This window comes from Bidens hawaiensis, unplaced genomic scaffold, assembly GCF_021521415.1.
Source record: "Bidens hawaiensis isolate Kalapana, Puna unplaced genomic scaffold, B.hawaiensis_p1.1 tig00001461_1, whole genome shotgun sequence".
NCBI classification, from domain to species: domain Eukaryota; kingdom Viridiplantae; phylum Streptophyta; class Magnoliopsida; order Asterales; family Asteraceae; genus Bidens; species Bidens hawaiensis.
The window spans coordinates 267,018-290,990 of record NW_027491082.1 but is presented as its reverse complement, the minus strand read 5'-3'; the positions used below and the strand labels follow the sequence as shown (position 1 = coordinate 290,990).

The 23,973-nt window shown below is 40.0% G+C and overlaps 1 protein-coding gene across 1 annotated transcript; it reads left to right on the top strand.

The window, feature by feature from the left end:
• The first annotated feature begins 19,760 nt into the window (after positions 1-19,760).
• Positions 19,761-20,810, top strand: LOC143578130 (uncharacterized). Its single transcript, XM_077061795.1, has 3 exons — positions 19,761-20,085; positions 20,129-20,249; positions 20,315-20,810. Exons 1-3 carry the CDS (start codon positions 19,761-19,763, stop codon positions 20,808-20,810), a joined length of 942 nt encoding a protein of 313 aa, XP_076917910.1.
• Positions 20,811-23,973: the final 3,163 nt, after the last annotated feature.

The following is a 23,973-nucleotide window of genomic DNA, read 5'->3' as shown; positions in this document are numbered from 1 at the left end:
CAACAATCACAACCTGAGTCACAAGCTCCAGACACTCAAGTTGAACCATGTTCATCCACTGCAGAGCCATTGACTCAAGATCAGATGCTTGATGACATTGCTCGTGAATTTGATTTTAAGTCAGATATGCCATCCACTGATGAGGCTACTATACCATTCACTGATGTTGCTTCTGGATCTTTAGGTCCGTCCAATCTGGGTCAGTTAAGCTCAAGTGTTTCCGAAAAGGTTGCTCAGATTCTGGCCATGCAAGAAAGATATTTGCAAGATAAAGGCAAGGGAGTGGTGATTGATGATGCTCCCGTTGATGTGCAGGCTCTTCAATGTAGAGTCTTTGAACTTGAACAAGATTCTGTCATGAAAGATGTGCGTATTCAAGAACTGGAAGCCAACAACTCTGATAAAGACTCCAAGATCAAAGAGCTTATGGGAGAGTTAACTACTGTTTATCTAGACCTCCAACAAAAACTCGTTTAGAAGTTTGGAGATGAATTCAAGAGCAGTAGTGATGTGACTTCAGAGATGCCAAACGTTGATCAAGGTGGTAGCTCTACTGTTCGTTCATTTGAAAACATAGATGAATCAGAGACGCTGAAGCAGTACATGTCTGCACCTCCAGTCACCAAAGAAAAGTCAGACAGAGTTTAGAGGAAGCTACTGGTAATGAAAAACTCCAATCAAAATGTTGAATCATCCGATCACCCAGACACGTTCGTTGTCACCTTTCAAAAAGGTTTTTCGGATAAATATGGAGATCGTTCTGGAATTGTGTCATGGGGTTTTGATGCTGAAAAGAACATGTGGTGGGTTAAATGGAAGTCCGGTACCACTGAGTACTATAATAATATGAAAGACTTTGGTTCTTGGACTAAGGTGGATCTTAGTGATTTGATAAACTCCCCTTCCACAATCCAACAAATGATAAACGTGGTAGGGATTTCTGGAACTTTCTGAGAAATCAAGTTGATCAAGGCTTTCCAAAGATGCCAATGCAGAATCGTTCTTGAAGAAAGCGAAGGGGGTCGTGGATCCAAAAACAGGAAAGACAATGGTCAATGTCATGTGGCCTGCTACAAAGAAAGTCACTCATATTCATGTGCCTAAAGCTATTCCAGATGGTACTCTGGATAATATGAGATTCTGGATGTATGACAGTGAAACTGCTACCGTGGTTGTACGTCTGCAGAAGGGCAAAGGGCAGTATAGATTTGTTGACCCACGAGATCTGCTGAAGTTTGGAGAGAAAGACATCAAGACACTCAGTACATTTTAGATAATTGTCGACCCGATTTTTGAATCGGCCGCAAAAGAATATACAAGCATGGTGGCCTCTATTATCAGGTGCAAATTTTGGGCAAGTGCTTTGAAAGACGCTGACATTGATTATATGGAGAATGATTGAGAACCAAGCTACAAACCAAGGGGGAGATTGTTGAGCCCATTTATGTGGTTTGTACTTAGTCTGTTTGTTTAACTTGGGTTGCTTATGTAAACCGAGATCCAAATGGATCTCGATGGGCTTTTGGTTAGTATTGGGCTTGAGTGGTTAGTTCCCTATATATATAAAATGCATTGTATAGGGTTAGGGGTTTGTTCATTCACTGGTGTCTTGGCCGTCTAGGGGTTGTTCTAGACGAGTTTTGTATTAATAGTGCTTAAGCACCCGACGTATAATAATACGTGTGTTTTGAAGCCATTCGTGTGTTCTACGTGTTTGTGTTTACTTGTGTTCTTGAATCATCTAGTGTTGGAATTCCGCACCAACACCTAGATTGTTGATATCATAATTGTAGTGATCCAGATTCGGGACTTACACGAGACATTGTAAGAACTGGCGTAAGCAACAAAGAGACGTTAAAAGCAAGTTTGGTCAGACATTTACTAAGCTTAATGTTCAACCCAAGATAATGTCTTATCAAACTTGTACCTCAGCCAGTAAGACGGATTCAAGAATTAAAAGAACCAACAAACCCAAGAAACCCTTCTGGCTAACCCAAAGAGAAAGGAAGCGGTTAGCCAAGGGGTCAGAAGCTGAAAACCCTAAAAACCCTTCTAACCCGTTCACCAAAGCAAACAAAGAAGATTTGATAGTTAAACCCAAACCAAAACGAAGGCAATCAAGAAAACCTTTTTAGAACCGAGGAATTCTTAACTCAAGTTCCTTGAGTGATTGCACTTCAGATTCAGATTCTCCAAAAGATTACATTTTTAAGAATCATAAAATAAAATTGGGTGATTTCTGTTTGCTTTTCCCAAGACAAGTTAGTCTCGGGGCCCTTCTACTAACTAGCTGCTCATGTATGTAGGGTCAGCCTGGAAGGCCTGTCAACAGTATTTGGTACTTGGACAGTGGCTTTACCCGACATATGACAGGAGATGAGTCCCTATTGTTTGACATTAAACCATTCGATGGTGGACATGTTTCCTTTGCTAGTGACATAGGAGGAGAAATCACGAAACAAGGCAAGGTCTCAAATGGCACATTGACCTTCGACGAAGTCAATCTTGTGGAACAACTCAACCACAACTTACTCAGTGTCTCTCAAATCTGTGATAAGAAATTTTCAACTCTTTTCACTGAAAATGAATGTCTTATTCTTAAACCAGGCTTCAAAGTCCCTGAAGAGTGGATTATGTTGCGTACTCCGAGGCACAATGACGCTTACATTCTAGACATGAGAAGCAATTATTCCATGCAGACTGTTTCTTGTTTAATGTCCAAGGCCTCGGAGAACGACTCATCCTTATGGCATCGTCATCTAGGGCATGTCAACTTTAAGAACTTGAATAAGTTAGTTAAAGGTGACCATGTGAGGAGCTTGCCTGTAAAATCTTTTCATTGTGCTGAAAAATGTTTATCTTGCTCTATATGCAAACAGCATAAACTCCCTCACTGCCCTAAGACTGTCAATTCCATAAACTCCACTCTTCAACTGTTACATATGGATCTTTTTGGTCCCGTCCAACCAATGGCAATAGGTCGAAAAGCCTATTGTCTGGTTATTACTGATGATTACTCGCGTTTCAGTTGGACTTTTCTTCTAGGACACAAGGATGAGACATCTCAGTTTCTTATCAGATTTGTTGTGTTGGTTGAGAATCAGACGAACAAAAGAGTCAAGTGCATTAGAAGTGACAATGAAACAGAATTCTGCAACAAAGTAATCAATGAATTCTGTAACAACAAGGGGATTCTTCGTCAATTTAGTGCACCCTACACTCCTGAACAAAACGGGGTGGCTGAACGAAGAAATCGTACACTGGTTGAAGCCGCAAGAACCATGCTGTCATACTCCAAACTTCCTTTATTATTCAAGGGGGAAGCTATTAATACTGCTTGCTACACTCAGAATCGTGTGTTGCTGAACAAAAGACTGAATAAGACACCTTATGAAGTCTTTTATGGAAACAAGCCAAGGGTTAACTTCTTCAAGACATTCGGATGTCCTTGCACAGTACTTCAGTCAAATGTTGCTACAACTTCAAAGTTTGCTGAAAAGGCGGATGAGTGCTACTTTGTTGGTTATTCTGCTGAAAAAAGTGCTTATCGTGTGTTCAACAAGAAATCCCGAGTGACTTTGGAGTCCTACAACATTGATTGGCAAGAACTAAACCCCACTGATACACACAATGGTCCTGATTGGATGTTTGATTATGAAGGCTTGTTCAGGCAGTTTCGAGGAATGTATGTACCACCTTCTGGGCCAGTGATATCCCCTGTTGTTTCTGCACCAACTACGACAAATGTTGATCAGTCAATCTTGATGCACGCCGCTGTGAAAGGTCTGACAAATATTTAGATTGCTGCACCTGCACCTGCATTTAATGCTCCACCCGTGGCTAATCAACCAGTCCCAGTAGTCAATATGCAACCATCTGCAGACTCTACTGAAATACCCGCTCTCGAAGACACAGATGATTCATGCACCGACTCATTTATGTCAGCTGACAAGGTGGAAAACAACCAGACCAATCAGGCGGTGGATCAACAAACCCACCAAATGGAAACTTCCCCAGCTGATGATCCAAGTATAGTTGAATCAGTTCCTACACTTCCCTCTGAAGAAGACATTCATGGATCTGCTGAGGAAACTATTCAAGAGAATGTGCAGAATGACACCGTTCAAATTGGAACTTCTCACAGCACTGACTCATCATCGGTTCCTGAAATCGTCGTACCTTTCTACGACAACCTATGGGAAGGCCCCATCGCTCAGGAACATTTGGTTGATCAAGAAAAAGGTGCATATGATCCCCAACCAAATGCTACTGTTGATGTGACCACAGTCTTTCATCCCATAGAGAGCTTGACCATTGAGCTTGAGGCAACACCAGTCGAGAATGTCAAACAAATTTCACATTTACCAATCCATCGCCGACATCCGACTGAGAACATCATTGGAGATCCGTCCGCTGGCATTCAAACACGCAGCACCTCTGGTAATATTAACAGATGTCATTTTGCTTGTTTTATTTCACAGGTAGAGCCCAAGGACAACAAAGTTGCGTTGAAAGAGAACTCTTGGGTTGAAGTAATGCAAGAAGAGATGTTTCAGTTCAAGAAGCTGAACGTTTGGAGGCTAGTGAAGAAACCAGATCACAAGAAGCCGATCGGAACACCGAACAAAATGGGTGTTCCGGAATAAGAAAGATGACAAGGGAGTGATTATTAGAAATAAAGCCCGGTTAGTTGTGCAAGGTTTTTAGCAACGAGAAGGACTTGATTACGATGAAGTTTATGCACTGGTGGCCAGATTGGAAGCAATTCGTATCTTTTTGGCCTACGCCTCATACATGAATTTCAAAGTATATCAGATGGATGTGAAGACTGCTTTCTTGTACGGGAAAGTAAAAGAAGAAATTTATGTGAGCCAACCTCCAGGTTTTGAAGACCCAAATTTTCCTAACCACGTTTACCGACTTGACAAAGCACTTTATGGTCTTCACCAAGCTCCTCGTGCTTGGTATGCCACACTGGCTGATCATTTAGTGAAGAATGGATACAAGAGAGGCATTGTTGATCAAACTCTCTTTGTCAAGAAAGTGAAGGATAATTTGATTCTCATTCAACCGTAGGGTTTTGTTGCATGATTATTTGATTAAAGTACAGTAGTTAGGCACCTTCTTTGAGACCGAGAGGTGATAGGAAGTTAGGGTCATCTCATTGCCTTTACATGCTAGAATAAGGATTGCGTGAGAGCGAGTTCGTTTCTTGTCAGGTTTAGGTGTTCTGAGTGACTAGTTGATCTATTTTAGTTTAAGTTGAATTGTTCCTCTATCCTTGTTTGTGTAGTATTCCTTGCCATTAGGGTCGAGTGTTGGTGAGACCGAGAGGTGATCTAGCATTAGAACACGTTAGCAATTGTTTCCCGGTAAGGTCGTTTTAGGCGATTTTGAGTAGTTTAGGATTGTTGAGTGAGACCGAGAGGTGATCCAGTGAGCCCGAGCGATCCTTAGTCGTATCATCTTTAGAGACCGGTGTCTTGAAGTCATCCAATCCATTAGCTTGTTAGGCCTACAATTTGATTCAGACCTAGGTAGACGTTTTTCTCCACCCTAAGTTAACACAGTTAGTTCCCCGTTAAGTTTTCTATTTTAGGTAACTTTTGTTAGTTAGTCTGGTTAGTTCAGTTAAGTAATTAAAAATCAAAAAATCAATTAATTATTATTCTAAGGTAGGTCTTGTCTAGGGTCAGTAATCGTTAGCGTCTTACGTGTCCACGTGTTCGATACTTGGACTTCCTAGGTCTATACTACTTGCGATCGTTACACTTGCCGGTTGTGTGTGGTCTTAGGATTTTCGTTTTAATATTAAAGCTTAGTTGTGAGGGTCATTATTATAGGGTTATTAGACACACATCAAGTTTTTGGTGCCGTTGCCGGGGACACGATTTTAGGCGTTTTGAGAGCAATCCGAGTTAGGAGTTACCTTTTGTGCTACTTGTAATTATTGTTTATTTTATTTGACTTATTTGTTATAATAGTTTAGATAATCTTATTTCTAATATAGTTTTTATGCGACAGACTCGCTCTCGTGGACCACCCGACACTGAAGCATTTCCCGAGCCAGAGAGAGAGTTTCGTGAGAGACATCGTCCCGTTTCACCCTCCTCCACTTCTTCATCCGTTAAACCCGACAATAGGGATAGGATCATGGGCGACATTCCACCGAGGAGGACTGTTGCGGACCGGGCCCGACCGGCTAATGCTGGCGCGAGATCCAGCATCACACCACCCGCCATTGGAGTTGCTACGAACTGGCAGATCCCGTCGAACATTCTAAATACCATTGCTTATTCTGCTCAGTTTCACGGGTTGCTTCATGAGAACCCGCACTCTCATCTCACCCACATCGTGCGTATCTGCGACACTTTCCATCTTGCGGGCGTTTCCGAAGACGCCGTTAAGCTCCGCATCTTTCCGTTTTCACTCGCTGATCAAGCGAGTCTGTGGCTCGAGTCCCTCCCACAGGGCTCTATAGCTACTTGGGCTGCCATGCAGACCCAATTTCTTGAAAAATACGATCCTCCAGCTAAGGCCGCTCGTTTGCGTAACCAGATACATTCTTTTCAGATGGAGGACACCGAGAGTTTTTACGAGACCTGGGAGCGATTCAAGAATCTATTAGCGTTGTGCCCGAACCACGGCTTGCAAGATTGGGCGGTCGTCGAGAAATTTTATAATGGAGTGACGTACGCGACGCAAAGTATGCTCGACACGGCGGCGGGAGGAAATCTGTTGACGACTAAGGACCCTGATGAGTGTATCGCTTTATTCAATGGGCTAGCTATGAGTGGATACCAGAGACCACCCGCCAGAGGAGGTAAGACCGTCGATTCCATCTCACGAGGCATGCATTCGGTGGACACGACCACCGCACTGACGGCACAGGTCGAGGCGTTAGCAAAGATGGTGAAGGATATGCAGACGAAGAGCAAGTTGTGTGAGATCTGCAGAGGTGGGCATGATACCGTTCAGTACCCAGTCAGTTCGCAGGAGGAGGCCGTAGACTTCATAGGAAATCCAAACCGAAACCCAAATTCTTTCAATTCTTATAATTCGGATGGAGAGGCAATCAGAACTCCAATTAGAGGAGCGGCAGCCAGTCCGGTTTTCAGCAGCGCTAGAGTTTATTTCAGGATGCGGGCGAAGGAGCGAGCAGTGGGGAGAAGAAGCCTACTTTGGAGGAGATGATGGCGCAACAGACACAGATGTTGTCACAGCTCATGGCACGAGGGGATTCCTGACACAAAAAGACGCAAGAGAAGTTCCGCGAGCACGAGCAATTCATGAGGAATTAGGCAGCGTCGATTCAGGATCTCGAGCGGCAGATGGGAGAGATAGCCAGTAGATTAAATGAGAGGCCGCAGGGTACGCTACCGAGTAATACCGAGCAAAACCCGAGAGGATTCGTGAAGGCTGTGACAACGAGGAGCGGTGCAGGGGCACGAGATGAGCCCGTGATTCATCAGAGATCTAAAAGAGGAGTTGTCGAGGAGCCTGCAGTCGATGGAGAGGAGCAGGTGGATGAGGAGATTTAGATGGAGTCTCCGCCGGCCCAGGTGCATCAGAGGAGCAGCCCAGGGAGTTCAGCATAGGCCGAGAGACAGCAGTCACCGAGCGAGCCACTGAGAGTTTACAAACCCTGATTGCCATACCCCGGGAGAGTTCGTAGAGATAGAGACGAGGAGCAGAACTCCAAATTCCTTGATCTTTTGAAGCAGCTTTACCTTAATATCCCATTCCTTGAGGCACTCACTCAGATGCCTAAACACGCGAAGTTCCTTAAGGATATTCTTTCGAATAAGGAGAAGTACGCTGAGGTAGCTTCCACCCCTTTGAGTGCTAATTTTTCTGCTATCTTACAGAGGAAGTTACCAGAGAAGAGAACCGATCTAGGGAGTTTCACAATTCCCTGCACCTTGAGTGATGATACGTTGGTTCATGCGCTGGCTAATCTTGGTGCCAGTATTAATCTCATGCCGTATTCTGTGTATCGCAAGCTGGGTTTAGGCGAACCGAGGCCTACCAGGATGAGTATCCAGCTTGCTAATCGTTTCGTGAAGTATCCGCGTGGGATTGGTGAGAACATGCTCATTCGCATTGGTAAGTTCATTTTCCCGGTGGACTATTCTTGACATGAATGAGGATGATAATGTTCCACTCATTTTGGGCAGACCTTTTCTTGCCACCGCACATGCGTTGATCGACGTTCGTGATGGCAAACTGATCCTTCGAGTCGGGGATGAGAACGTCACGTTTGACGTTCGATAGTCACCTAAGCATCCCAAATCGACTGATGACTCCCTATGCTTCATTGATACGATCATGACTCATGTGGGGGAGTTTTCCAGTAACCCCGGTGGAGGCCCCGCCTCAGCCACACATATCCTAGATAGGGAAAACCTGGAGGTTGAGATGGTTGCCTTAACTGAACACCCCCCTGATGCTGACATTGAGTCATCTTCCTTTGATTCTATGTTATCTACCGGAGATCATCGTGTTCATCAGTTGCTTGAGTTGGAGGAGTTACAGGACCATACTTACGCCCATTCAGATTGTTATAAGCAGCAGGTGAAGGAACTGCAGGATCGTAAGTTAGAGTGTATTGAGCAGCTTAAGTGTGGGGATATGGTCTTATGGCATAATTCCCGATTGAGGTTATTCCCGGGAAAGTTGAGGTCCCGTTGGTCAGGTCCGTTTATTATTACTGAGGTTTTCCCGGATGGCACTGTTGAGATAAAGGACAAAGGCGGGACGTTTATGGTGAACGGTGATAGACTGATGCACTACACTAGCGAGCCGATGACTGATCAGACAGTCGAGGTATTCTACCTTGACCCACTCTCCGAGACGTAGACATGTGGATGCATCACTCGGGATCCTGCCCGAGTTGTAGAGTTTGTATTTCTGTATTTGTGTGTGCTATCTGTTTTGTCTATTTTAGGATGTTTTAAAAAAAAGTATAAAAACCAAAAACACAAAAATATGTTTATTTCTTTATGTTTTTGTTTTCCGTGTTGTATGCCGCTACATGCGAGCGATTTTGAGTTTTTGCAGGTTATATTATGCGCATGGTAGCTATGGTGGCGTGTTAGAACAGGTTCTCCCGAGGTTGCGGCCGTGAATGAAATGCTATACGGTCATTTGGACACTACTCAGCTGTTGAAGATTTTGCACACAAACCAGGGGAGTAACTCGTTCTTTGTTTTTACTCTTATATATTATCTTTTTATTTTCTGTTTTATTTTTATTTTATTTCTTTTCCTTGTACTCATCGAGGACGATTTCGTTCTAAGTGTGGGGATGGGGTTTATTAGACCCGCACGTAATGTATGGTAACCAAACGGTTAGACTCAGTAATCGTGTGTCGGTAGGCTCAGCCTTTAAGAATGAAAGGGCGGTTTGGTTGTTGACCTAATTGAACCTTTTAAATGGCCTGACTTTAGTGGGAAACATCTTAGGGGTTTTGTTTGTTTAACTAAGCTCGTGACAGGACTGGAATGAAAAGCCGGGTCATACTCAAGCCTCGAGTCACATGATCGTCTGTATATTATTTGTATAATCTTTTGTATATGTGTTTATTCCTGTGAAGCTCCGTACTTTGTTGCGCGGTGGCGCATACCTGAACGTTGATGCTAGCAGAAGACAGTTTTGCTCGGCCCTCTGTTGCGCAGTGGCGCAGATCTGAGCCTTGATGCATTTCTGTAGTTTCGTCCAACATGGTGTGTGTGTATATATATATATATATATATATATATATATATATATATATATATAAAAGAGATGCATTTGTAATTACGTGCACTTGAAAGAGAGCTAGAGTTTATAGTTTGTATATGAGTCAAAATGTTTTAATCATATGGCAATAGGTTTAAGTCAAGTTGGGGTGGCTCGGCCCGGTAAAACCATAATGGAATTGGTGAAGTGGCAGCAGGGCTTTTAGGTGTGGGTTCCACTTAGTCATACAAATTAATGAAATTGTCACGCCTTATTTGCCTCGGTAAGTATTAGGGGCATGGGTTTAAAGTGGACAACAATACCGACAATCGACCTGATCTAGCTTATTAGGTGAAAGTTGGAAGAAATATTTGGGTAACGGGTCACTTGTTCTAATAATTTAAAAAAGAGAAAAAAATATATTAATAAATAAATAAAACCAAGAGTTGTCGGTTGAACTCGGATATGATCCTGTGTAGAACTCTTTTTCAGGGACGAAAAAGTCTTAAGTGTGGTGATATTTGATGTGTTGTAAAACACTCGTATTTTCCGCACCTTTTATCTACGTAATATATTATATTTTATGTGTTTTAACTTGTTTTATTTAGGCTTTACATAAGTTTGTTCATATTGTAGGTTATGGGTTACAAGGAAGAAGAAACCGAGCTTTTCGAGCATTCTACGAGCCTTTTACGCATACAAGTTCAAGACAAAGCTCAAGGCCCGGCCCGTATGCATCATGGAGGCCCAAATCTTACATTATAATATAATATATAAAAAATAAAAAAAAAACCCTAGCAGCTAAGCTTACCTGCGATCGGAATTCTGGGCAGAAGAAAAAAAAGAAAAAAGTTTTTGCAAGCTAGGGTTTGGTGTTCTTGGCGGCTAGGGAAGGAAGAAGGAAGCAAGTGCAAGCCTCAGGAGCATTCACCATCGATTTTTACAGCAAGGAGCAGCCCCGGAATCATCCATATCCTTACCTATTTTTCATTGATCATACACTTTAATATACTTGTTGAATTGATTAGTAGTTTTGCAATTACTTGAAAGATTGATTTGTTATTGATTATTGTTGATCATTGGATGTTTGTTAAGATGTTTGAGATGAGTTTAATGATGTGTTTATTAAATGTTCATGGCTGTCCAATTATGATTCTCGGCTAATCTTGTTAGTTCTACCTAGGAAAGATGATTATTGTTAGTGTTTGATAGGTTTTATGGATTGTTTGATTGATAGACCTTAACTGCTATTGTAAAGTTTGATTTAGACATGAAATAGGTTGTGTTTAAGGGCTGGAAATTTTGGTGATTCATTGCATAAACCCCGTGTGTTGATTGATTAGTTTTGTATTGATTGATCGGTGCATTGTTTGATTCTAGACTTGGTGTTTAGGGTTTGTTTGCGGTAGGAACAACCGTAGGGTATTGTTGCATGATTATTTGATTAAAGTACAGCAGTTAGGCACCTTCTTTGAGACCGAGAGGTGATAGGAAGTTAGGGTCATCTCAATGCCTTTACATGCTAGAATAAGGATTGCGCGAGAGCGAGTTCGTTTCTTGTTAGGTTTAGGTGTTCTGAGTGACTAGTTGATCTATTTTAGTTTAAGTTGAATCGTTCCTCTATCCTTGGTTGTGTAGTATTCATTGCCATTAGGGTCGAGTGTTGGTGAGACCGAGAAGTGATCTAGCATTAGAACACGTTAGCAATTGTTTCCCGGTTTGGTCGTTTTAGGCGATTTTGAGTAGTTTAGGCTTGTTGAGTGAGACCGAGAGGTGATCCAGTGAGCCCGAGCGATCCTTAGTCGTATCATCTTTAGAGATCGGTGTCTTGAAGTCATCCAATCCATTAGCTTGTTAGGCCTACAATTTGATTCAGACCTAGGTAGACGTTTTTCTCCACCCTAAGTTAACACTTTTTCTTTTTTTTCTTTTTTTTTCTTTTTTTTTTCTTTCCTTTTTTTGTTTTTCTTGTTCAGAAATTTGGATTCAAGGACTCAACAGCTTTCATGACACCAATCGCTACACGTCCTGTTCTCGCTCCTGATCCATCAGGAAAACCAGTCGATCAACACCTTTATAGGTCAATGATTGGCTCCCTGATGTATCTCACTGCAAGCAGACCGGACATCATGTTCCCTGTTTGTCAATGTGCCAGATATCAGTCTGACCCAAGAGAGTCCCACATGATTGCTGTCAAGCATATCTTCAGATACTTAAAGGGGAGACCAAATTTGGGTCTTTGGTATCCAAAAGACTCAATCTTGGAACTTCATGCTTACATCGACAGTGATTATGGGGGGTGCAACTTGGATAGAAAATCCACATCTGGTGGTTGTCAATTCCTGGGAGATCGGTTGATCGCATGGTAGTGCAAGAAACAAGTCACTGTGTTTACATCCACAGCCGAAGCCGAGTACATCGTCGCATCTAGCTGCTGCTCTCAAGTGATATGGATCCAGCATCAGCTGCTGGATTACGGTTTGAATTTCTATGGATCAACGATCAAATGTGATAATGAGGCGGCCATTGCTATTGTCAAAAACCCGGTCCAGCACTCAAAGACTAAGCACATTGACATCCGGATACATTTTATTCGTGACTGTTATGATCGTAAGCTTGTCGACATAAAACGGGTCCATACTGATTTTAACTTTGCAGATCTCTTTACAAAAGCTTTCAGTCGTGCCCGATTTTTATTTCTCGTTGAGTCGTTGGGCATGATTTCTTTTCAGTAAATTTTATCTTTTATCTTAAAATTGTAAATATCTTTTTAAAATATGTCAAAATTTTAGAGGGAGAAAATGAGTTAACTTTAACTCACCAAAAAGATTTTCAAATTTACTTTAAGAAAACCAAAAATTGAGTCACTTGACTTAACAAAAAGATTTTAATTTTGTATATAATGTTAATTTCATCTTTACTCCTATTTAAGTAAAACTTATAAAAATTCAAAAAGGATTATCCCGTTTAGAGGGAGCTCCTGTTTAGGGGGAGTCGGATATTTAAAATTTTCAATCAAGAATTTGATCCGTTTTTATGGAAAGTGATAGTACATTGGTATGTAATGATTTTAGCACGTTAAAAGATTGGATCAAAAGGCTACAAAGTCACTCATCGATGTGTAGATAGACTTGACAAACAAGTACTTGTTAAGTGATATAAACCTAAACTCTTGCAGATGCTAGTGGCTATACATTTAAGAAGCGGTTGCATGATTCCGTTAAAGTCATATCTATGAAGGATGAAATGCAATTATACATGTCATACCCAAGTCTCTCTTTACCTGATCAAAGTAGTCTTATGAAAATCTATGTCAATTTTTAATTTTCATTGAGTCAAGAAAAGCCTCATAGAAAGGCAAGAAAAAGATTTTTAATTTTCATTGAGTCAAGAAAAGCCTCATAGAAAGGCAAGAAAAAGAAATGCAAAAGAAAAAGAAAGAAAAAGAGTTAGAAAAGGAGTCAGTTCTAGGAATTTTAACTTCTGCTTTATTTCTTTGTTTATTTTTGACTCAAGCCTTGGACTTTCTATGTTTGTAGTCATACAAGATCTGATTGTTAAGGCCCTGAGTCTTCTGCTTTGTTTTATTTTCTTTCTTTTGTTCAAGCCTTGGACTTTCTCTGCGCGATAATATGGTATTATCCGACCTGATTGTTATGGTCTGAACTTCTGCTTTATTTTAATCTTTCTAGATCGAGTCAAGTGTGCAAAGCACATAGTGTCATGTGTACAGTATACAATAAGTCAAGTTTGTTAATAAGTTTACTGTGATCAACTAAGAAAGGTTTAAGTCAAGTTGAGGTGATATGTTAACACAAACTAAGCCCGAGATATGATGGAATTAGTAACATGTCTGATTAAGTGGGGACCACATAAGTATCGTGCCAAATCGAATCTTAAATGTATCACGTTAACAACAAAACACTTGTCAAGTTCAAAAGGTGGACAATATTTACAATCGATGATGAAGTTGTGTCACAATAATATCAAAATGGAAACGCAATCTAGGACTTTGCAAACTAATATGATTCCATGTCGAGATTGTTCTTTGTAAATATATCAAAGAAAAGAACTCATGTAAATTACTTCTAGTTTAACCTTAACTGTAAATAAATTTTACTCTATTTTAGTTTATTTTGTTTGTTTGTTTTTTTTCTAAAATACTATTATCTCTATAGTCTAATATTTTATATATTTTATTTTTATTTTAGTTAAACCAAATTTTACTTTATCTTATTTTGTTTTGTGTAAGAGATCATTTCTGCAAATGTTGAACAAGCTACGGACCGACAAAAGAAAATTAAGAAAAATAAACAAATGCTTAGATTCAGTGGGTAAATGTTTTTCGGGTTTGAAAATGCAAATGTTTTTAAAGACCGAGGACCGACAGTGTATTTTCGGTGAATACTCACGATATTTTGACCTTATCGCGAGATAGGCTGACCCAATATATATGGGAAATCAAAATATCTTTCACTATTCACCAAACACAAATTACTATTCACTCTCTCTCTTCTCTCTCAATCTTCAAACCTTCAAACCCTAAACCTTCTTAAATTTTCAACGAATCCGACCCTCCTTATCACAAACATGCCGTTGAATCCAGAATATCCTCCTCCGGTATAACCCTACTACATCATAAATCCTTCATCTTCTCGTTCCTGGGTTTCTCAAGATCAAGGCGACGGCTCTTATGAACCGTCGGCTTGATCTATGAACAGATCTTCATAATTAGTGTTCTTATTTTGTTCAATATCTGATTTTAAAGACTTTAGAACTCGATTATCATCATTATTAATTAGTTTTTAGGTTTATTGTAAAGTTTGTAGATCTAAGTTCATTCACATGTGCTAAAGTTCAAAATTGACCGTGTAAATCTAAGAGTTTCATGTTCAAACTCTCCAGAACCCTAATTCGGATATGAGCGACACTAAGGAAAGGGAAAAAGGAATAAGGAAATTTTTTCGCTTGAGAAAGGTTTCGCTTCGCTTGTACATGCGAAGCGAAATGAATTCTGTTTCGCTTCGCTTGTACATGCGAAGCGAAATGAATTCTGTTTCGCTTCGCTTGTACATGCGAAGCGAAATGCTTCCTGTTTCGCTTCGCTTAAACATGCGAAGCGAAATAGGTTCCATGCGAAAAAGCTACACTTAGATGGTTTAACTGAGCGTTTGACTTTGTCGTGATTACGGCCAGAAGAATACTTCGTTTTGTTCTTGTGTTTTGACTTCTCAACATACAAGGCTCCTTCTTCTTTCTTCACTTGAACTCCAGCAAATTTGCTGGACCAGAGACTCTTGGCTTGCAAGAAGATTTTCGAACTCCACTATTGACGGCTGAGTAGGCCAGCCTTGAACTCCTGCAACGAAACTATGGTACTCGGTTTTGAGACCATGGATGATTATTCTTTTCATCCTTGCATCACCAATCTTTGCTTCAGAGTCCAGATCTCCTATTTCACGGCATAGTGATTTCACTTTGTGAAAATACTGTGAAATGGACATATCTTTCTGGTTAATTGACAAAAGCTCATTCTCTAAGTGTTGTAGTCGAGCATCATTCTTCTTTGACAGTAACAACTCCAAGGTATCCCAAGCTTCCTTGGGACTGGATGAATCCTTGATGTGATCAAGCAAATCATCTTCCACCGTCGTCTTCAGAATGAACAAGGCTTTACCAGCCTTTATTCTCCACTTTCTCAAGGCTCCATCTTGTGTCTCTCTTGCAGGTTGCAAGGTGTCGTTTCCCTGAACCACATCCCCCAAATCTTGGCCCTGTAAATAAGAACTTAAATAGGTAGACCATGACTTGTAGTTTTGATGGTTTAACTTCTTAACTCCTCCTACCAGCTGCAATTCCGACATCTTGAGAGTGGCTCTGATACCACTTGTTAACTTTATATCAAGTGAATCAAAAGAAATCAAGAGCACACACTTTTCACCAAAGGCTTTTTAGCTGAACTTTTAATTTCTGGATCATAACTTCATAACTTCTAGTACTATAAATACATGAGCTAACAACTAGAAAAGAGAAATAATAGGAAAAAACAACTGCCACTATTTGACCCACTACACACGATTAACCAAAACATAAAAATAGGAACCAACAACTTTATTTAATAAAACAAAAAAAACATGCAGCAAGACTAATTCTTCAAACTGTCAGATGATGTGCATTGATGTTGCTTAGTCAACATGTGACACCAGGTTCCTTAACTGTACACAACTACATAATGTTTAAAAAAACAACACGCATTTTTATTACGGCTGATTAATAGAAACCACGTGATTAAGGAACAAAAGTCTTGGTACAAACTTGAAAATGAAAGACTGTAGGCCTCGCTGCTCTTCAGTTGTGAAAGAACTCATAGTAGCTACCAACCTTTGGCCTTTGTTTGTATATCTCTGCAGACATAAAATGTTGTCATGATTTCAAAAGTGGAAAGAGTAATTTTTAATATACATACAAGCAACAGGACTGTACTTTATCAACAGCATAGCGAATGTTTTCAAAGTTTCTATAATGTTTGAGCCCTATTCGCCTATGTTGTTCCCTTATTACATTGAATCTTTTCCAGGGAATGCCCTGAATATCTTTCCCACTTTTTGCTTGAGCAGAGGACGTATCCGTCACCTTTGTAAGATATTAAACATTAAAAACTTGATATAACAGGCATATAACGCTACATCTAACGTCAAATTACGGAATAATTTTAAATTAAAAAGTACGATATTGGTAACTTAAAAGCATAAAAGCAAGTGAAATTAGACTGACCATATTCACATCTTCAAGATTTTGATCTCCTCCATCATTTTCTTCTTCATCCAAATTGTCTGCGAAAATTGATATGTCCTCGTCTTCCGCCATGTAATCTATTTAATCTATGCAAGTTGTAGACTTGCAAAAAGGATGCGATTAAGTTCCTAATGAAAAACTAACCCAAAGGGACCGATATTACAAGAAAAAAAATTCACCGGTTTAACTTCGTAAAGTGTTATAAACTCATCCATTTACAACCTAGAAACAATATAAAACAAAAGCACATACGGATATATAATGAAACAAAAAGGAGAAAACCCTAAATGATCAATTTGAATAGAAACAATTAAGACCAATTAACGTATAATAATGCAAAGTACTTCCTCAACTTAACGCCCTCTCAAGAAACCCAAATTGATCAAGTTCGTGCTACAGGCATGAACAAAATCCGCAGGTTTTGCAACCACAAAAAACTGCTCGCCTGATGAAAACAAATTGCACTTTAAGAATAAGAACTGATAAGGAAATCATTTTTATATATACAAGCAACAGGACCGTACCATATAGGGAGCATCACCTAATAAGGGAATGTTTTCATAGTTTCCTTCGACCCTTGTACGTCTATAACATTCCGATGTTATCGTAAAATTCCCAGGGCGCTCTTTCATGAGCACAGGACATACCTTTGTTTTCTCGTATCTGAAGCTGCAGAGCTACTTAGCCGAGTCCAACGGGTCATACATAGTAATGTTATGACTCCAAGATCTATCAATGTAGTTTTTTAAAAGACTTGGTATTGCAATTCAGAAAAGGTGCAGATTAGCTTGTTGCCGCCTTCTGTTTCGATGTAAACACTACTTATTAATGAGAGTTATTTGTCCCCCAAATAAAATGAAATAAAAAAACCTTTGTAAGCTATTGAACATCAAAACTTGAATATCTAGCTTATAACAATAGATCTAACATCAGATTATGGAATAAACTTAAACTAAATAAGTTCCCTATTGGTAACTTAATAGCAGAAAAGAAAGTTAAATGATTTATACTGACCATATCATGATCATTAAGATTTTGATCTCCACCGCTATCTTCTTCTTCATCCACATATAGTATGTCCCCTTATTCTGCCGTGTAATCTATTTGATCAACTTCGTTATGCGGCATTCATTGATCAAGCATGAGTTAACTCAAGCAATCTATGCAAGTGGCTTATATATAGACAAAAGGAGAACAATGAATGAAAGTATTTCAGAAACTCAACTCTAAAGCAAATAAATAAAGAAACAAAAGGGAGTGTCTTAACGTTAAAACAGACAGTCGGGCATGCACGTAAACTTAATAGCTACAATTAACTTCTTCCAATAAAGGGAAGAAAGAAGACCAATATACAATCGTATAATAGAAATTAAAGGCTGTTGAAGAAATCCTAATTTATGAATCAACCAAACAAACAATTAAGAGGAAATCAAAACAGTGCCTGGGAAGGTGTACATGTGTTGATAATGGCATAGGAACGACCTTTCAGTTTCGAGACTTCATCATGATTTAGCTTTTTTGGGAAGAGTAGCGCACAACATTCAAACATTTCATTGTCTCATATCTTATTCTAAGACCTTTCAGTTTTACTTTTTGATAATTTAAAAATTGTATATTCATTTTTATTAATCTCAACTATCGTCAATTGGTCACTATCGGTTCCAACTAACGAATTAGCTACTGACAGTCCTAACTGTTAACGTATTCGTTCCTAACGGTTCGTGACAAACAGAATCCGAACGTCGTTAGTTTCAGGTCGCCGGAAAAACGTTTTTGGCTGGAAAACTCAATTTTTCCCCAAAAACTCAACATGTCTGTCCCAAACATCTTGGTAACTTTGTATCGGACATTTATGAACATTTTTCTAGTAAAAGCCCCAACTATTGAGGTCACCGGAAACCCTTAAACCATCGTCGGAATCGGTTGATAGTGCTCAAGTGGTGGTAGTTGGTTGGCGGTGAGTCAATCGGTGGTGGTTGCGGTGTTCAGGTGGTGTTTTTGTTGGGAATTTCGGTTCATGAACGTTATTTGGTGTGCAAGGCTAAGTAGCTTGATTTAAGGAGTGGATACTTATAAACAATTAAATGTGCTCAGATTTAGTTGTTAGTATAGTTATCATGTCCTATTATTTAGCAATCCTAGTTGTAGTCTAAACGTGCTATGTTAGATTATAAATACCCGTACTTTAGGGATTAGGAGATTGTAATCTGAGTAATTGAGTTTTGTGAAGTTTTTCAATAATAACAAACATGTATGGGTTTGTATTCGGTTTTGTGTTTGTGTTCGTGTTCAAAACCTGGTACCAATTCCATTAATTGGTATCAGAGCTTCGATTAAAGGAGGGGACCTGCGTTCATCGGAGCCTGCAATCAAAGATCGACGTGCACCTGCCACCGGAATCAAAACCTGCGACGTGAGGGAACTTTGTCCGGTGATCAGAAACCTGCAATTGTCGAAGATTTGTTCAACTAATCAGAACAGTGATAACCTGAGTTCTGATTCGGAGAGTTCAATCGGAAACCTGCAGCTACAACCGGTGGATTGAGGAACCGCGGCTTAGGGTTTCGCAATCAGAACAGAGGTTAGGCAGCGATCGATTCAGATTTGACAAACAATTATAATCGGCAATCGAAGCAGCAGAACCGTGCATCGCATCAGTTGTAAGCTTGTGTTAATCTCTCACCAATTCCATTAATTGGAAGCAGAAGTGTGGTGGTGGCCAGAGTCTCCCGAAAAGTCAACAGAAGTTACTATTTGGTTTTGGGAATTGCTTCCAATTAATAATTAATTGGATCTTGCAAAGTTATAATAATAATAATAATAATAAAAAAGAAAAAAAATTAGTTGTGTTTCTTTAAAACCGGAAAATGTGTTCGGTTTAGATTCGGAACCGGGTTTAATCGTGTAGCTGGAAAAATTGAACCAGTTACACCAAAGGATTTTTCAAAATCTTATAGCCGTAGAAACAAGATGAGTGACACGAACCAAACGGGAAAAGAGACGACCTTCGGATCGTTTCAGTGTCTGCGTTTGACAAAAACGAACTACACGAGTTGGAGTATGCATATGGAGGTTATTTTTGGGATTCATGCAGTTTGGGATGTAATTGATCGGGCTCTAATGACGCGAAGAAAAATAACATCGCAAAGGCGCTTCTGTTTCAGTCGATTCCTGAGGAACACATACTTCAAATCAGTAATTTTAAATTGGCAAAAGAGATGTGAGATGCCATAAAGTCAAGAAATATGGGCGCGGAACGTGTGAAGGATGCTAGACTTCATACGCTAATACGTGAATTTGACGGTTTGATGATGAAGGAAACCGAAACAATTGACGAGTATGCCTCGAGAATTACCGCGATCTCTTCTAAAGCAACCACACTTGGACAACCATATGAAGAAAGGAAGCTAGTTCAGAAATTCTTCACAAGCCTGCCGAGCCGGTTTATCCAAGTTGTAGCATCCCTCGAGCAAGTATTAGACCTTAAAACAGTCGGTTTTGAGGATGTTGTCGGGAGGTTAAAGACTTATGAGGAGCGTATCAAAGGATACGTGTTGCGTTCAGAAGAAGGTAAACTTTTGTTTAATCATTATGAATCCTCTTCAAATTCGAGGCAGGTTTCACGCGAATCGAGTAGGGGTCGCGGGAAAGGTTCACACCGAGGACGTGGTAGTGGACGTGGCAATCAGAACCATGGTTCACAAGGAGGGTCCAATGAAGGGGATATACGAAAGGTTAAAAAGGATTACTCATAAGTGCAATGCTTTTGTTGTGATGAATTTGGTCACTTCGTCTTCAGGTGTCCGGAAAGGAGGAAAGATAAACAAGCAAATTTGGCCGACGCAAAAGAAAAAGACCTGTCCCTCTATATGGTGCAGTGTGTTCAAGAAGAAGTGTACTTGAATGAACAGAAGGTTATACCAAAAGATTACGAGAGTGGTTCGGACGAACAAGAGTTGTGGTATTTAGATAATGGGGCGAGCAACCATATGACGGGTAATGTATCTTTTTTCTATGAATTAAATAAGCGTGTTAGTGGCAATGTTAAATTTAGAGATGGGTCTTATGTTGATATTTGCGGGAAAGGGTCGATATTGCTAGTCGGTAAAACGGGGGAGCAACAATTATTGACCGACATTTATTATATTCCTAGTTTACAAATTAATATTATTAGTCTTGGGCAAGCAACGGAAAGTGGTTGTGATATTCGTATGAAAGACGATTATTTGTTGATGTATGATGATCAAGGAGAATTGTTGATGGGGTTACTCGATCCAAGAATCGTCTTTATATGATTAAATTAAAGACGGGGAAACCCATGTGTTTACAAGCCCAAATTGATAACGAGAATTGGCTTTGGCACGCGAGACTAAGACACCTAAATTTTGAGTCTATGAAACAAATGGTGAAAAAGAATATGGTTGTTGGAATGCCAAAGTTGATTAAGAAAATCAAATTTGTGACTCGTGCTTAGTCGGGAAGCAAACGAGGAAACCGTTTCCCAAGTCGGCGACTTTCAGAGCAACCCGAGTCTTGGAACTAATCCATGGAGATTTATGCGGGCCCATTACTCCTAGTACATAGCCGGAAATAGGTACGTGTTCGTCTTGATCGATGATTTTTCTCGTTTCATGTGGACTTCTCTGTTGAAGGAAAAAAGTGAAGCGTTTGATACCTTCAAGCGATTTAAAGTCATGGTGGAAGCGGAAAATAGTGAGAAAATTAAGACGTTTCGAACCGATCGAGGGGGAGAATTTACGTCTCGTGATTTCAATCGGTTCTCTGAAAACGAGGGTTTTATTCGGCATTTAACCGCTCCATATACACCACAACAAAATGGTGTTGTGGAGAGGCGGAACCGCACGATATTGGATATGACTCGGAGTATATTAAAAGCGAGACAAGTTCCGAATTATATGTGGGGAGAAGCGGTGAGGCATTCGAACGACGTGATTAATAAAATTTCAACTCGAGCGTTAATAGACAAAACACCGTATGAGATGTTAAAGCGAAAGAAACCGGATCTTAGATTTCTTAAAGTTTTTGGATGTGTTGCATATTCAAAAATACTTGGTGGAAATATTAAGAAATTAGACGAACGTTCGACTTGTTTAGTTTATCTCGGAAGCGAGAAAGGTTCGGCGGCGAATCGTTTATATAATCCATCGACTAGAAAAATTGTTGTGAGTCGAGCGGGTGATACGGAGTTTGATGAAAAACAAGGTTGGAATTGGGGTAAAAGTATCGAAATAATCGACGAGCGGGATCGATCACCAGGTATGTTTTGGGTTAACTTTGGTGATGAAATTGACACCGGAGAAGAATCGTTAATACCGAAAACATCGGGTCGAGCCATGTATCAAACTCTACGAGTTCAAGTGGTGACGAGGGTGAAGAAGATGATGACGAACCGATAGTCGAAAATGCTCCAAGAAGCCCGGCTGGTACAAGCAACACGGTTACACCTGAGCCGGCTGTTCGGAGATCTTCTCGAGCCACGGTTACCCTGGTACGTTTTAGTGATTATGTCTTGAATTCGAGTATGATTGATGGAGGTATTTTATTGCTTGCTGATGATGAACCGGTTTGTTTTGATGATGCAAAATCAAAACCGGAGTGGGTGAAAGCAATGCGTATTGAAATTGACTTAATAAATAAAAATAATACGTGGACGTTGACCAAGTTACCACGTGGTGCAAAGGCGATTGGTTTAAAGTGGGTTTTCAAGGTTAAAAGAAACGCGGATGGCTCGCTTAATAAACACAAGGCGAGACTCGTGGCAAAGGGTTATGTTCAGCAACCCGGAGTCGATTTTGACGAGGTTTTTGCACCTGTGGCTAGACTCAAAACGGTTCGTTTATTATTATCTCTTGCAATGAATGAAGGTTGGGAATTGCATCACCTCGATGTCAAATCTGCGTTCCTACATGGCGAGTTACATGAAGAAGTATTTGTTACTCAACCACATGGTTTTGTTAAAAAGGGTGAAGAGCACAAAGTATACAAATTATCCAAAGCGTTGTATGGCTTAAGGCAAGCTCCTAGGGCGTGGAATACAAAGTTGAACGGTATTTTGTTAAATATGAAGTTTCACCGGTGCATACAAGAACAAGCGGTATATCGAAAGAAAATTGGGCCGGTCTCTTAATAGTCGGTGTGTACGTTGACGACTTAATCGTAATGGGTTCCAGTTTAAACTTAATAATGGAGTTTAAGCGCGAGATGACTTTAAACTTTGAGATATTGGATTTGGGAAAGCTAACTTATTATCTCGGAATTGAAGTTTCACAAAGCAAGGATGGGATAAAAATCAAGCAAGAAGCGTATGCGAAGAAAATTTTAGTTAAAGCGGGAATGAAGATTTGCAATTCTACTCAAATTCCATTGGATCAGAGTATAAAAGTTTCTAAATTTGAAGATGAAGAAGATTTTGATGCTACGAGATATCGAAAGATTGCCGGGTGTCTCCAGTACCTTTTACAAACTCGTCCTGACTTGGCGTATTCGGTCGGAGTCGTAAGCCGGCACATGCAAAACCTGAAGCAATCTCATGCAACTCTTATAAAGCAAATTATTCGTTATATTCAAGGTACTCTCGGTTTTGGTATTTCTTACACTCATGGGAAAAACGTGTTAGTTGGTTATAGTGATAGTAGCCATAACATTGACCAAGACGATGGCAGAAGCACTACGGGGCATGTATTTTATCTTGGGTCTTCACCAATTACTTGTGTTCTCAGAAACAAGATACAGTTGCACTCTCATCGTGTGAAGCAGAGTACATGGCGGCTTGCGCAGCTGTGTGTCAAGCAGTTTGGCTAAGGGAATTGATAAGTGAGTTATTCGATAAGAAAATTCCAGCAGTGGTGTTACGTATTGATAATACATCAACGATAGCTCTAGTGAAGAATCCGGTTTTCCATGGAAGGACCAAACACATTAAATCTCAGTATCACTACATTCGGGAATGTGTTGATCGTGAAGAAGTAAGTGTCTAGCATGTTAGTGGTGTTAAGCAATGTGCCGATATCTTGATGAAAGCTCTTGGGAGAATCAAATTCAAGGAGATGCGGAAATTACTTGGAGTTGAAGACTTGTCGGTTTCGAGTTCGAAATTCCGGGGGTAATTGTTGGGAATTTCGGTTCATGAACGTTATTTGGCGTGCAAGGCTAAGTTGCATGATTTAAGGAGTGGATAATTATAAACAATTAAATGTGCTCAGATTTAATTGTTAGTATAGTTATCATGTCCTATTATTTAGCAATCCTAGTTGTAGTCTAAACGTGCTAGGTTAGATTATAAATATCTGTGCTTTGGGGTTAGGAGATTGTAATATGAGTAATTGAGTTTGGTGAAGTTTTTCAATAATAACAAACATGTATGGGTTTGTATTCGGTTTTGTGTTTGTGTTCGTGTTCAAAACCTGGTACCAATTCCATTAGTTTTCCTTCAACAAA